Raw genomic sequence first — 14,291 nt, 5'->3', positions numbered from 1 at the left:
GTCATCTACTATGTTACAACCATACAGGTTCAGAACAATGATCCATCTAGCCCAGTATCCTGTTTCCAACAGTGGGCCAATCCAGGTCAAAAGTACCTGGCAGAAATCCAAATAGTATACATATCTATCTATATATACACACACGTACACCATACCCTACTGTCTGCTCTGCTGTGCAATTTTGTTTGTAAGCCTCTCTTGGGCAGAAATCCATTGTAAACAAGCTGTCAAGCCAAGCTTAGAAAAATATCTAACAAATAGTGCTGGGTGGGGAGTGGGGGGGGGGGGGGGGGGGGGGAGGAAGGAATGATAGGAAACTGGAGAAGCAGCAGCCCAAATTCTGAAAGCCGAAAACCAGGCTCTACGGTATGGCATTAATAACCCGCAGAGATAAACATAAGAAAACAAAACCCAAAGTAAATAAAAATATGTAAACACCTACACCGGCTGAAAGAATGAAGAGATGAACTTTTATAATTACGTCCAGAGCAGAGCTGAAACAATACCTCGCATTCATGCCGGCAAAGCTGAAAAACCTGCTGCAGGCCTTCCCGCCTGTTCTGCAGTCCTCTCCGCTTCATCTGCTGTTTACACAGCTGGGCCCCCGTCCCATTTTAGAGTGACCCATTAAGCCTCTGTATAGGACCACCAATAAGCTGTATCCTGCAGACCTTCGGGTTTCCAAAGCATCGGCGTGTCCTAGCAAGGTAACATCCATAAGGTTGGCAAAAAATGGAAAACTTTCATATAAAGGCTATTGTGAAGAGATTTACAATAGGATGTCACACTCCTGTCACGTGACATTTAGGCTCTGGTCCTATGTGAGCTCAGGAGTCATGGAAGATTGGACCCGATCATACTTTCCTAGAAGACCTCCAAGGATTACTAGAGAAATATTCTTATCTTGAGTCCGTCATCTTTAGGGTCTACAGAGTGGCAGGAATGCCAGATCCTGGTTATATCCCAAGCCTAGGTGCAAGAAACTGATTCAGCTCTAATATCTGTGGTGCTTTTTGTTTCTGTACACATCCCTCATGGAGCTCCACAGTTTCTAGACAACACTATGCAAGATCTCAGGCAGTTTACAATATAAAAACATTCACAATAAAAACAAAAATACAATACCCGCTAACATACACAAACCACAGACTCCAGCAACGTAATCCTATATAATAATTCTCCCCTCCAACGTTCTATGCATCTTGCTGCCTGTGTTCGTGACTTCTTCTCTTCGGAGTTGCTCTGCTAGGCTCCGTAGCACAGGCTGACGTCACCACGAAAAAAGGTGCCCATTGGTCACGGTGACGATTGACGAGCAAGGGAAGAAGATGAGCGCCGTCAGCAGCAGCGAGTAGGGAGAAGAAGACGCAGATCACGGCGCCGCCGGGGATGGCGATGGGAAAGAGCAGGGCGGACGGCAGCAACCAGGCCGCGACGATCAGGAGCCGCACCCGCAGCGCGAAGAACACTCGGAGGGACCCTGAAACTGGGAGGGAGGGGATGACCCTGGGACTGGGGGGGGGGGCCCTGGCGCACACACTCTCTCTCACAGACACACTCGCACCCAAGTCTCACTCTCTCTGTCACACACACACTCGCACATTCACTCTCTCTCTCACTGAATCACTCTCATACACACTCTCAAACATACACTCCGAGGAAAACCTTGCCAGCGCCCGTTTCATTTGTGTCAGAGACGGGCCTTTTTTTACTAGTTTATACAATATTTCACCAATTTATTAAAGCCCGAGTAAAAAGACAGGACTTATTTAAAACATTTGCATCCTGCTCATCGACAATCCTGAGCAGGGAACAATCCACATTCATAATGATGGACACACATTTCACAAGAAACATAACGGTAGGAAAATCCATGCATAAGACCAACCACCCCAATCAGCAGGCAGGTAAGGGGGTAATTCTATCCAGGGGTACCTATTTTATAAGGAAAAAGAAGATACCAACTTCCTGGTCCTGCAAACAGAGGGGAGGCTGCGAATGACAGGTATGAGGTGCTCCTCACTGCCAGCGAAGAACTGAAGGACTTAAAAAGGTACTGGGGGTTGGGAGGCGTGTATTTTAAGAAACCCTTAATCACCTGAGAGAGGGGGAGATATGCTGGGAGCCCTCAGCTGGTGGAGCTTGGGGATCTCCACCAGCCACATCACAGCTGTGCCGCTGCTAAGTGGGCCTGAGTTTAAAGTGGCTGGGCCTGTACCCACCTGTGGTTTAAGAGAGAGAGGCTTTGCTACCAGGATGCCCCTTGATCAGCTGGTGATACAGCAGTAACTGGAGCTTTGAGTTCGCGTGGGCAGGATGATCAGAAAAGACAGCAGAGGACACTGCAAGGAGCTACGAAGGATCCTGTGTGAACACAGGTACCTACGTATCTAATGTAATCCAAGTTTCGCCACTTTCCAGAGGCACAGGTGTGTCACTTTGTGATTTTAATTGTACGGATGAGTTCTTTCCTTTATATTATTGGTGTTCCTTTCGCTTTTAGAATTTATGTTTTTATTGTACATCGCTTAGACTTACTTGTTCCAAAAGGCGGTTTATCAGGTTTTAACAAAGAAATGATGTTCTGGGTCAGAAACTGAGCTCTGTGGGTGTGGCCTATTCATTGCGAACCACACCCATGAAAGCAGCCAATCACAGCAGAGGTTACAGAACATTCTTTAAATTTTTTTTCCCCTAAAAAATATTAACTCCTGCACAGATCATTCGTCCAGCACATGGCAAGGAAGAGGGAATGCACAATATTTCAATATGGACTTAAAAAACTATTCTTAGCTTGTTTAATTGCATCCAGCAAGACACTATATAAAGAACAGATTTACCAAAATAGAAGCAAGCAGCTGGCTTTATTTAGCTAGGTCAGGCAGATTCAATCCTGGGCACCTCTTCTTCCATTCCCTTCCCCCACCTTCACTGCAGACATGGTTTTATAATGCTCATTGGCCTAACAATCAATAGACAGAGGACCATAAACAAGTCCCTATTCCCCATATGTCTCTGTCTCCACCACCAACCCCCTCCTATTCCCACTGTCGCTCCATTAGGAACATAGTAGATGACAGCAGATAAAGACCTGTACGATCCATCCAGTCTGCTCAACAAGATAAACTCATTACATATGGTATATGATACTTCATATGTATTTATTTGGTTTTGCTCACACCTTTTTCAATAGTAGCTCGAGGTGAGTTACATTCAGGTACACTGGGTATTTCTGTCCCTGATCTTGATTGGTCCTTGTCATTTTCAGGGCACAGACCGCAGAAGTCTGCCCAGCACTATCCTTGTTCTTAAAGATCTGACGTTGTCGAAGCCCCCGAAAAGCTCCACCTCCAGTCCATCCAAGTCTATTCAGCCACGATCAGGGCACAGACCGTAGAAGTCCGCCCAGCACTGGCCTTGCTCTCCACCATCTGCATCTCCACTACCTCCCGAGGGAGGGCATTCCAGGCATCTACCACTCTCTCGGTGAAAAAAATACTTTCCGACATTATTCCTGAAATCGGCCCCCTTTCAACCTCAATTCATGTCCTCTAGTTCTACCGCCTTCATGTCTTTGGAAAAGGTTTGTTTACAGATTAATACCTTTCAAATATTTGAATACCCGTTTCTCCTTTCCTCCTTGGTATACATGTTCAGGTCAGCAAGTCTTTCCTCATTCATCTTGCTACACAAACCTCAAGATACGGCCTCCAAAACTGAACACAATACTCAAAGTGAGACCCCATCAATGACTTGTACAGAGGAATCAAAACCGCCTTTCTTCTGCTGGTTATACCTCTCTCTATGGAGCCTAGCATTCTTCTGGCCATGGCCACCACCTTGTCACATTGTTTCGTCACCTTGAGATCCTTGGACACCATCACCCCAAGGTCCCTCTCCCGGGACTAACTTACTAATCTTTCCTCTCCTATCTGGTACATCTCTTTTGGATTTCTGCACTTCTTAGCATTAAATGTTAACTGATGAATATGTTCAGAAACCATAATTCAAAACAATATACTTAAAAATATATAAATTTGTACAAACAAAAAATATAAAACATAATGAAAATAAAAAATAACCACTATTTAAATAGATAATTTTGTGCTCAGTTTTTTTGGTGTGTTACTGTGACCCAAAGAATTGAGAAGCATCATGATGATGTGAGAAATGTGTGTATTTTTTATTTTCTACATTTTCTACATTTTTTGAGTTTGCACAAATTTATATATTTTTTTTAAGTATATTGTTTTGAATTATGGTTTCTGAATATATTCATCAATTACGATAATAGAAACTGATCTACTTAGGATACCTAGTATTTGGACTGTATAATTAAATTTTAACTGCCAGACCTTTGACCATTCTTTCAACGTTTGGAGATCTCTTCTCGTGGTTTCTAGTCTCTTCAGGGTTATCCACTCTATTGGCTATCTTTGTGTCATCTGCAAAAAGGCAAACTTTTCCTTCCAACCCTTCAGCAATGTTTCTCACAAATATATTAAAAAGAATCAGCCCTAGCACTGACCTCCGAGGCACTCCATTACTCACCGTCCTTTCCTCCAAGCGGATTTCATTTACCACCACCATTTGTCATCTTGGAGGTCAACCAGTTTCCTATCCAGTTCACCACTTTGGGTTTTAAGTTTGGCCCTCTCAGCTTATTCACGAGTCTTCTGCGAGGGACCTTATCAAAGGCTTTGCTGAAATCCAAGAAGAGGGAACCACTGGTACGAGTTCCTCTTTTGCTGACGGGCTCAGTGTCACTGTTTGATTTCAGCCACACTATGGTGTTCCCAGACAGCAGAAGATGAAGACACGGCTCAAGTGCTAAGCCATCACAATCACCCTCTTCTCTTCCTAATGAATGCTAAGCTTGCATCGAGGCGGAGTGAGAAATGAACCACCATGAAGTGGCTTAAGTGTATGTGCGAGATGTGGGGGAGAGGAAATCCGATGGGTGTGTGTAATGTGGAAGATAAGGGACTGACACTGGGGGAGCGAGTTTGTTCTCCCTCCTTTACATTACATTTATATTCCACAATGAGCTCAATTACCTATCGGGTTCATTGCGGAAAATAAATAACCAGTAGATTTTAACCGGGAATTTACAAACATAGTAACACACAGTGTAGTAACATATAGCACAGCTAATCATTCTAAATTATATAAATAGCGAGCAAATAAAAACGTTTTGAGTTAATTTCCAACCTCACTCCATCTCTCCAATCCTCAAGATGCCCCTCAACACAAGATCTCTTCTCTCCTCCTCCAGACCCCTCTCCCCCTCCTCAACACAAGATCTCTTCTCTCCTCCTCCAGACCCCTCTCCCCTCCCCCAGACTCCTCTCCCCCCCTCAACACAAGATCTCTTCTCTCCTCCCCAGCTCTTCTCCTCCTCCAGACCCCTCTCCCCCTCCTCAACAGAAGATCTCTCCTCCAGACCCCTCTCCCCTCCCCAGCTCTTCTCCTTCTCCAGACCCCTCTCCCCCTCAACACAAGATCTCTTCTCTCCTCCTCCAGACCCCTCTCCCCTCCCCCAGACTCCTCTCCCCCCCTCAACACAAGATCTCTTCTCTCCTCCCCAGCTCTTCTCCTCCTCCAGACCCCTCTCCCCCTCCTCAACACAAGATCTCTTCTCTCCTCCTCCAGACCCCTCACCCCTCTCCAGCTCTTCTCCTCCAGACCCCTCTCCCCCTCCTCAACACAAGATCTCTTCTCTCCTCCTCCAGACCCCTCTCCCCTCCCCAGCTCTTCTCCTTCTCCAGACCCCTCTCCCCCTCCTCAACACAAGATCTCTTCTTCTCCTCCAAACCCCTCTCCCCCTCCTCAACACAAGATCTCTTCTCTCCTCCCTCAGACCCCTCTCCCCCTCCTCCAGACCCCTCTCCCCCTCCTCAACACAAGATCTCTTCTCTCCTCCTCCAGACCCCTCTCCCCCTCCTCAACACAAGATCTCTTCTCTCCTCCTCGACCCCTCTCTCCCAGCTCCTCCTTTGCCCCCAAAAGAGAACAAAAAAAGAAAAAAAATTGGATCTAAACACACAATTGCCATAGAAATTTTGCTGCAAAAAACCTTAACTCCTAAACTACAACAGGAAAATGGGAGCTGTGACTAGTTCAAACCCACAAATGGATCTGCCAACATGAAACCAACTAGTCACCCCGACACTTATCGTGTTCTTTGTGTACCAGGTGTAAACATTTGGCTTTTTCTATCTCCCTCATTCCCTCTCCAGCACTCCCTTTGCTCCTCTGTATCTCTCCTTCCTCAGTCTCCTATTCCCCCCCCCCCCCCGTCTTTCACCCACTTTGTTACTCCCCCAGTCCCAACCCCTGTACTCAACTTCTTGGCTCTCGTATACCTTCCACTGCCTCTTTCCTTGTCTCGCCATGCTTCCATCTCTTACCCTATATACCCCATGTTCTACTGCTTCTCTTTCATCATCTTTATAACCCCATTTCCACTCTCATTCAACCCCTTCAGACTCATCCCCTCCCTCGCACACTGGTAACCATAAAATGATTTGGCCATCAATGTTTTTAGTAGGTTGCCAAATGGCCACCAGGTTTCAGCTTTGCTGTCTTCTAGTTTTATCTCCTCTCTCTCTCCATCTGGCGTGGACTCCCCCCACCCAACCTTCTCTAGGCCATCCAGGATCTCTTGTCTCTCTCATGCCTCCATCCAACATCACCCCACTGTTTTCACCCCCTCACCTCTCTCTCTTCCCCATCACATCGCCTGTCTCTCATCCCTTAGCATCCAGTTTTAACCTATCTTTCTCTCCTCCCCCCTCCATTCAGCTTTGCTTGTCTCTCCCCCAATACTCCTTTTTCTCCCCATTCGTCCCATCTCTCTTCCCATCACCCCACCATTGGCCCCATCTCACTTTCTTTGCATCCCCTTCTGGTCTCTCACAGACTCCTCCTCCTGGCCGCTGGCCTTCAAGTCCACGGAGGCCTGGAGAACAGCTCCGCCCATCACTCACTGGAAGGTGCTGCTGCCTCCCGACTTGGCTGCTAACACAATGAAGTCACGTGCAGGGTCATAGCTCCATGCGCACTGCTACCGGTTTCCCTCCTCTGCTCTCCTCGAAACAGGAAGTTTCTTCATGAGAGTTCTGTGAGAGGATAGCGATTGGCGCCTGGTAAAACCTGAATGTGAAGCACACTTTGGCATCTATTTTCTGCGGCCTAAATATAAACGTTTTTATTTTATTTTAAAGCCTAGCAGATGACAACCTATGTTTTCATCTGGGCATTTTTATTTTTTAGCATGGACACTAATTTAGATGCAGGAAACAGCAGACACCAGCATGTGCTTTCGTTTGGGTCTGCCGTTTCACACAACCAGCGCTTAAGGGCTTGACCTGGCTTCCTTCTGCTCCAAAAGCAATCAAAACCAGCAGATTTTGCAGAAAGAATCATGAGAGAAGCATGAGAATTGTGGGAAATCTTCTCTTCCAGCACCCTAACGCCCACTCTGACCTGCCATTATTTTTTGCAGCGGTAAGGCAGTTTTGTTTCGGGTGCTCATTTCAGAGCACTGGGTCAGAATACAAAATGACCTCATTAACGAGCTAGACTACATTAGCATGCTACTTGTGTTGTTCGTCTGCATGCTCGTTGTTCCCACGCTCCGGGCCTCACATTCTGCGCAGGTAAATGCGGGCCCTAGTGTCTGTGTTTACTTATGAGTATCCGGGCCTAAGTGCTCCCAGGGGACTCAAAGAGACGAAATAAAACAGGGGAGACAATTGACCTCTGAGGCACTCCACAAGATCATCAAGTAAAAAGAAGATAGTTACAAGTGCCCTTGCTGCATTTAGGCTTATAATATTGTCTAAGTGGCAGCAACGCCCATGCCCTGCCCCCTTTGCATTTATGCATCGTGTCACTTAAGTCAGTGTTTCCTCAAGTCCGGTCCTGGAGTACCCCTTGCCAGTCAGGTTTTCAGGATTTCCACAATGAATATGCATGAAAGAAATTTACATAAAATGAAGGCAGTGTATGCAAATCAAGTTCATGCATATTCATTGTGGATATCCTGAAAACCTGAATGGCAAGAGGTACTCCAGGACCGGACTTGGGGAAATACTGGTCCCTGATGTAGACCAGTATTTCCCCAAGTCCGGTCCTGGAGTACCCCTTGCCAGTCAGGTTTTCAGGATATCCACAATGAATATGCATGAATGAGATTTGCTTATAATGGAGGCAGTGTATGAAAACTGTGGATATCCTGACAACCTGACTGGCAAGGGGTACACCAAAACTGGACTTGGGGAAACACGGTGCATAAATGCAAAGGGGGCATATTATAAGCCTAAATGCAGCAAGGGCACACGTAACTATCTTCTTTTCACTTGGTGATCTTATGGCGTGCCTCAGAGGTCGATTCTCCCCTCTGTTTTAACCTCTTTGAGTACCTTGCATGCGAGCGTGCAGGTATTCTGTACATTCATGTGTATAAGTGGCGTGAAATACAGGTGCTCAGTTAAAGAATCGCCTCCTGTGTCCCCCCCCCCTCCACCCCCCACAGCAGGAAGCTCACTGTACCTCTCTCGTTCAAAGCCACGAACTACCTGTAAGCAGGAGTGTTGCTGCTTTTCTATACACATGAGGATTTGCCACTGAAGTTCACAGGGATGAATGATGTGGAGAGAAACAAAAACCCAGACCCGGAGTCCAAAGAAATCTTTATTAAAATAGACCCGACTTGGCCACGTTTCGCCAAACAGGCTGCATCAGGGGATTACTAATGTGCAACTAACAAGAGAACAGGAAGCACTTCCCCTGGCTAGTAAAACAGGTTTTCAAGATTGCCGAAAGCAGCTCCGGAGAGCCATATCAACACACTGCAGAGCAAGAGTGTCCCACTGGCCTCTCCTAATGGTGAAAACGCCCCGGGGACTAAATTAAAAAAAATAAATAAAAAATATAACAACAACTTTTAACTCAAGAATGTGATCATTGCACAGCGAGGACACCATCCTACATTCTCCCCGCCCTCACACACATCCAGCACGATACTCACAGTTTTCTGAATGGAAGTCCGGCACAAACTGTTCATCGCTGTCTGGAACCTGGGCTGCAGAAAGGGAAAAATAGACAAATCAGAGACAAAATACACACAATGGCCTGAAAATGTTAGCAATTTTCCTGCAGTCTAGCTATTTCATTTATATTTGTAGCATTTGTATCCCACATTTTCCCACCTACTTGCAGGCTCAATGTGGCTTACATTTGCCATAATGGCGGGTGCCATTTCCGGGTAACAGAATTACAAAGGCATTGCATTAAGGTGCATACATACATGGAAAAGGAGAATACATTATAGTACTGTATATTGTTCATGAGTAATAGATTGGATTGTAACATATATCCCTTCTGGAGACCAGAGTTGTAGAGTCGGTACACAAAACCTCCGACTTGGACGCCTCTATTTTTCTACTGTCTAACTCAGACTCTTACCGATATTAAGCTTTACAATTTTTGTTCTGATTTAAAGTACTGGTAAATGTAAGTTATATAACGTAACATTTACCAGTATTTTAGATCCAGGACAAAAAATATAAAATGATATATTTACCATATATTATAAATGTTGGTGTTGGAGTCAGTACATTAGTCCAATAGTATTTCCCAGGTCGGTCCTAATCCAAAGGTCATTACTCCATCCTCATTCTCCTTGACCTATCCGCCGCTTTTGACACTGTCAATCACAACTTACTTCTTGACACACTGTCCTCTTTTAGATTCCAGGGCTCTGTCCTCTCCTGGTTCTCCTCTTATCTCTCCCATCGTACCTTCAGAGTACATTCTCATGGTTCTTCCTCCACCCCTATCCCGCTCTCTGTTGGAATCACTCAGGGTTCTGTCCTTGGACCCCTTCTTTTCTCTATCTACACCTCTTCCCTGGGCTTCCTAATCTCGTCTCATGGCTTCCAGTATCATCTTTATGCTGACGACAACCAACTTTATCTCTCCACACCTGACATCACTGCGGAAACCCAGGCCAAAGTATCGGCCTGCTTATCCGACATTGCTGCCTGGATGTCCAACCGCCACCTGAAACTGAACATGGCCAAGACCGAACTTCTTGTCTTCCCACCCAAACCCACTTCTCCTCTACCTCCACTCTCTATTTCGGTTGATAACACCCTCATCGTCCCCGTCTCATCTGCCCGCAACCTCGGTATCATCTTCGACTCCTCCTTCTCCTTCTCTGCGCATATCCAGCAGATAGCCAAGACCTGTCGTTTCTTCCTCTATAACATTAGCAAAATCCGCCCTTTCCTCTTTGAGCACACCACCCGTACTCTCATCCATTCTCTTGTTACCTCTCGCCTTGACTACTGCAACCTACTCCTCACTGGTCTCCCACTTAGCCACCTATCCCCCCTTCAGTCCGTTCAGAACTCTGCTGCACATCTTATCTTCCGCCTGAACCGATACACTCACATCACCCCTCTCCTCAAGTCACTTCATTGGCTTCCGATCAGGTACCGCATTCAATTCAAGCTTCTGCTACTAACCTACAAATGTACTCGATCTGCAGCCCCTCCTTACCTCTCAACCCTCATCTCCCCTTACGTTCCTACCCGTAACCTCCACTCTCAAGACAAATCCCTCCTTTCAGTACCCTTCTCCACCACCGCCAACTCCAGGCTCCGCCCTTTCTGCCTCGCCTCACCCCACGCGTGGAACAAACTCCCCGAGCCCATACTCCAGGCCCCCTCCCTGCCCATCTTCAAATCTCTGCTTAAAGCCCACCTCTTCAATGTCGCTTTCGGCAACTAACCTCTACACCTCTACCCAGGAAAGCTAGACTGCCCCAACTTGACATTTCGTTCTTTAGATTGTAAGCTCCTTTGAGCAGGGACTGTCCTTCTTTGTTTATTTTGTACAGCGCTGCGTAACCCTAGTAGCGCTCTAGAAATGTTAAGTAGTAGTAGTAGTAGTCCTAGAGTACCCCCTCATCAGTCAAGTTTTCATGACATCTACAATGAATATGCATGAAAAAAACCATCTGCATATAATGAAGGCAGCATATGCAAATCAGTCTCATGCATATTCATTGTGGATATCTTGAAAACCTGACTAGCAAGGGGGTACTCCAGGACCGACTTGGGAAACACTGTCCCACAGGGTCTCAAAAGCTCTGGCAAACCCCATCTTTGAGCAATTCTGATGCAGGTTCCATGAAATATACCGTAATATGCAAAAATCACCAACTTTTCCACCACTAAAGCAACATTCTTCAGGATGCTAGCTCAGAAATTTCCTAACTCTTTCTATTCACTTGCTCTCCCCCAAAGTTCAGCTGTCTGGGGTACAGGGGGCCTAGAAAGGAAGAGGATGGACAAGTGGGGATGACAAGAGAAGAGAGGGGGTGATAACAGTGACACCTTTCTCAGAGCTATGGTAGAAGTATACTCGTATCACCCCTCTTCTCAGGTCACTTCACTGGCTTCCAATCAGATACCGCATACAGTTCAAGCTTCTCCTTCTTGCCTACAAATGCACTCAGTCTGCAGCCCCTCATTTCCCCTTACGTTCCCGCCCGTAACCTCCGCTCACAGGACAAATCCCTCCTCTCAGTACCCTTCTCCACCACCGCCAATTCCAGGCTCCGCTCATTCTGCCTCGCCTCACCCTATGCTTGGAATAAACTTCCTGAGCCCTTACGCCAAGCCCCCTCCCTACCCATCTTCAAATCCTTGCTCAAAGCCCACCTCTTCAATGTTGCTTTCGGCACCTAACCTTTATACCTTTCAGGAAATCTAGTCTGCCCCTATTTGACTGACTGTACATTTGTCCTTTAGATTGTAAGCTCCCTTGGGCAGGGACTGTCCTTCTATGTTAAATTGTACAGCGCTGCGTAACCCTAGTAGCGCTTTAGAAATGTCAAGTAGTAGTAGTAGTAGTAGTAGTAGTAAGTGGGTAAAGATTTTCTTGGCCAAGATAGAGACTCTAGGACAGAGGTTCTCAACCCAGTCCTCGGATACCGCAATGAATGTACACGAGATAGATCTGCATACAATGGAGGTTCTCATGCATATTCATTGTGAGTTTTCTGAAAAACTGACTGGATAGGTGTGCCCCGAGGACTGAGTTGAGAACCCATAACCAAAGACCGTAACTGGACATATCTTAATCCTTCCTCTCCCTCTCCCCCCAATGGTCTTTACCATACATGTACCTCAATATCACCTCGTTCATACCGGAATCGGCTAACGCCGTTTACTGTACTATGTAAGCCACATTGAGCCTATAAAAAGGTGGGAAAATGTGGGATACAAACGTAAAAGCCAAACAGAGAGGGTAACCAGCATACATAGAAAGTATACAAACAAAAGGAGCAACACTGGGCATTAAAGAACGCCTGCCTCAGGGGTCTAACAATAAAACATATAAAAACATGTTTTTTAATTTGTTTTTTTAAGGTGATTTATATGTTTTAGTAGCAGTTGAGCCCGTTAAAACGGGCTAATGGGTCGCCGCTGGCCCCTCCCCCCCCCCGAGTTCACCGCTGCCGGTACCCCCCACCCCCCCGAGTCGCCGCCGCCGGCCCATCTCTTCGCTATTCAACTTACATCTCCAGAACAGGCAGATTAGCTGAGCTCCTGTCGGCCTTCCTTCTCTGCCTGGTCCCGCCCTCGTGTGACGTAACGTCGGCAAGGGCGGGACACAGGCAGGGAAGGAAGGCCAACGGCAGCTCAGCTGATCTGCCTGCTCCGGAGATGTAAGTTGAATAGCGAAGAGACAGGCCGGGTGGAGGGGTGGTGGCGACCTCGGCGGTTCCCTCCCCTTCGCGTAGTTTCCCTCTCTGTCCTGCCCCCCCCCCCCCCCCCGTCATCACGTATTGACACGGGGGCGGGACAGAGAGGGAAGTCTACTGCGCATTTGCGAGTGAGTACGGTCACTCGCCGTTTATATGTTTGATTGCCCTGAGGCAGGCGTTCTTTAACGCCGAACCACGGCTCGTGTCGGGTCATTTATCAATAAAATACTCCTGTTGTCTCAGTCTTGAAGGCCCAGTGTTGCTCCTTTTTGTTTGGATACAAATTTAACAAATAAATAAATAAATACTCTCGGGCAACGTGCGAGACCCTGGTATGTAGCGTGATGCTACCCGTGTCTGCAGGTCATTTTTTTCTCTCATGCAACACCAACTATGCCTTAAAAGATCTGTTCTTCCCTCCAAGGTTCAAATCTCCACACCCTGTATTAACCTCCTTCAAAATGCTTAAAGCCAGAGAGGACGTGAAGCCCCCAAACCTCCTTCTGCTGGTTTATTGATGATGGAAGCCTTATGAACACTCTAAAGTCCTGCCAGTTTTACCATTTTGCCTAGAGAAAATCCGCACGGTCTACTTAAGAACATAAGCACTGCCATACTGGGAAAAGACCAATGGTCCATCAAGCCCAGCATCCTGTCTCCGACAGTGGCCAATCCAGGCTTCAAGAACCCGGCAACCCCCCCCCCCCCCCCAAAAAAAAATGTAATAATAATCAATGGACTTTTCCCTCAGGAATCTGTCCAAACCCCCTTTAAACTCCGTAAGGCCAGCTGCTGTCACTACATTTTCCGGCAACGAGTTCCAGAGTCCAACTACACGCTGAGTAAAAACCTCTCTCCTGTTTTAAATCTACCATATATTCTAGCTTCATCTTATGTCCCCTGGTTCTGTTGTTTGAAAGTGTAAACAAACATTTCATATCTGTCCGCTCTACTCCGCACATTATCTTGTAGACTTCTACCTAACCTTCTCAGCCTTTCCTCATAAGAAAGTCGTTCCATCCCTTTTATCATTTTCGTCGCCCTTCTCTGCACCTTCTCCAATTCCTTTATATCTTTTTTTAAGATGCAGCGATCAGAATTGGACACAATATTCGAGGTGCGGTTGCACCATGGGGCGATACAACAGCTTAGAAAACATCCTCGTGTTTGTTTATCATCCCTTTCCTAATAATACTCAACATTCTGTGCGCTTTCTTAGCCGCCGCAGCACACTGAGCAGAAGTTTTTAACGTCTTATCCACGATGACTCCCAGATCCCTTTCTAGGTCTGTGACTCTTAAGGCGGAACCTTGCATGACATAGCTGTAATTCGGGTTCCTCTTACCCACATGCATCACTTTGCACTTGTCAACATTGAACTTCATCTGCCACTTGGACGCCCAATCCCCCAGTCTCACGAGGTCCTCCTGTAATCTTTCACACTCCTCCAGTGACTTGACGACCCTGAATAACTTTGTGTCATCTGCGAATTTAATTACCTCACTAG

General features: G+C 46.5%; 1 protein-coding gene across 1 annotated transcript in view; it reads right to left on the bottom strand.

Annotated features, from left to right (window-relative positions):
• Nucleotides 1–14,291, bottom strand: part of ETV4 (ETS variant transcription factor 4) — a 125,114-nt gene that overhangs the window by 75,150 nt on the left and 35,673 nt on the right. Inside the window, exon 5 of the mRNA XM_030220966.1 lies at nucleotides 9,035–9,088. Within this exon, the coding sequence (XP_030076826.1) occupies nucleotides 9,035–9,088 (54 nt within the window). The remainder of the gene's footprint in view (nucleotides 1–9,034; nucleotides 9,089–14,291) is intronic.

This window comes from Microcaecilia unicolor, chromosome 12, assembly GCF_901765095.1.
Source record: "Microcaecilia unicolor chromosome 12, aMicUni1.1, whole genome shotgun sequence".
Classification (NCBI taxonomy): Eukaryota; Metazoa; Chordata; class Amphibia; order Gymnophiona; family Siphonopidae; genus Microcaecilia; species Microcaecilia unicolor.
This window is presented reverse-complemented; position numbering and strand designations above follow the sequence as displayed.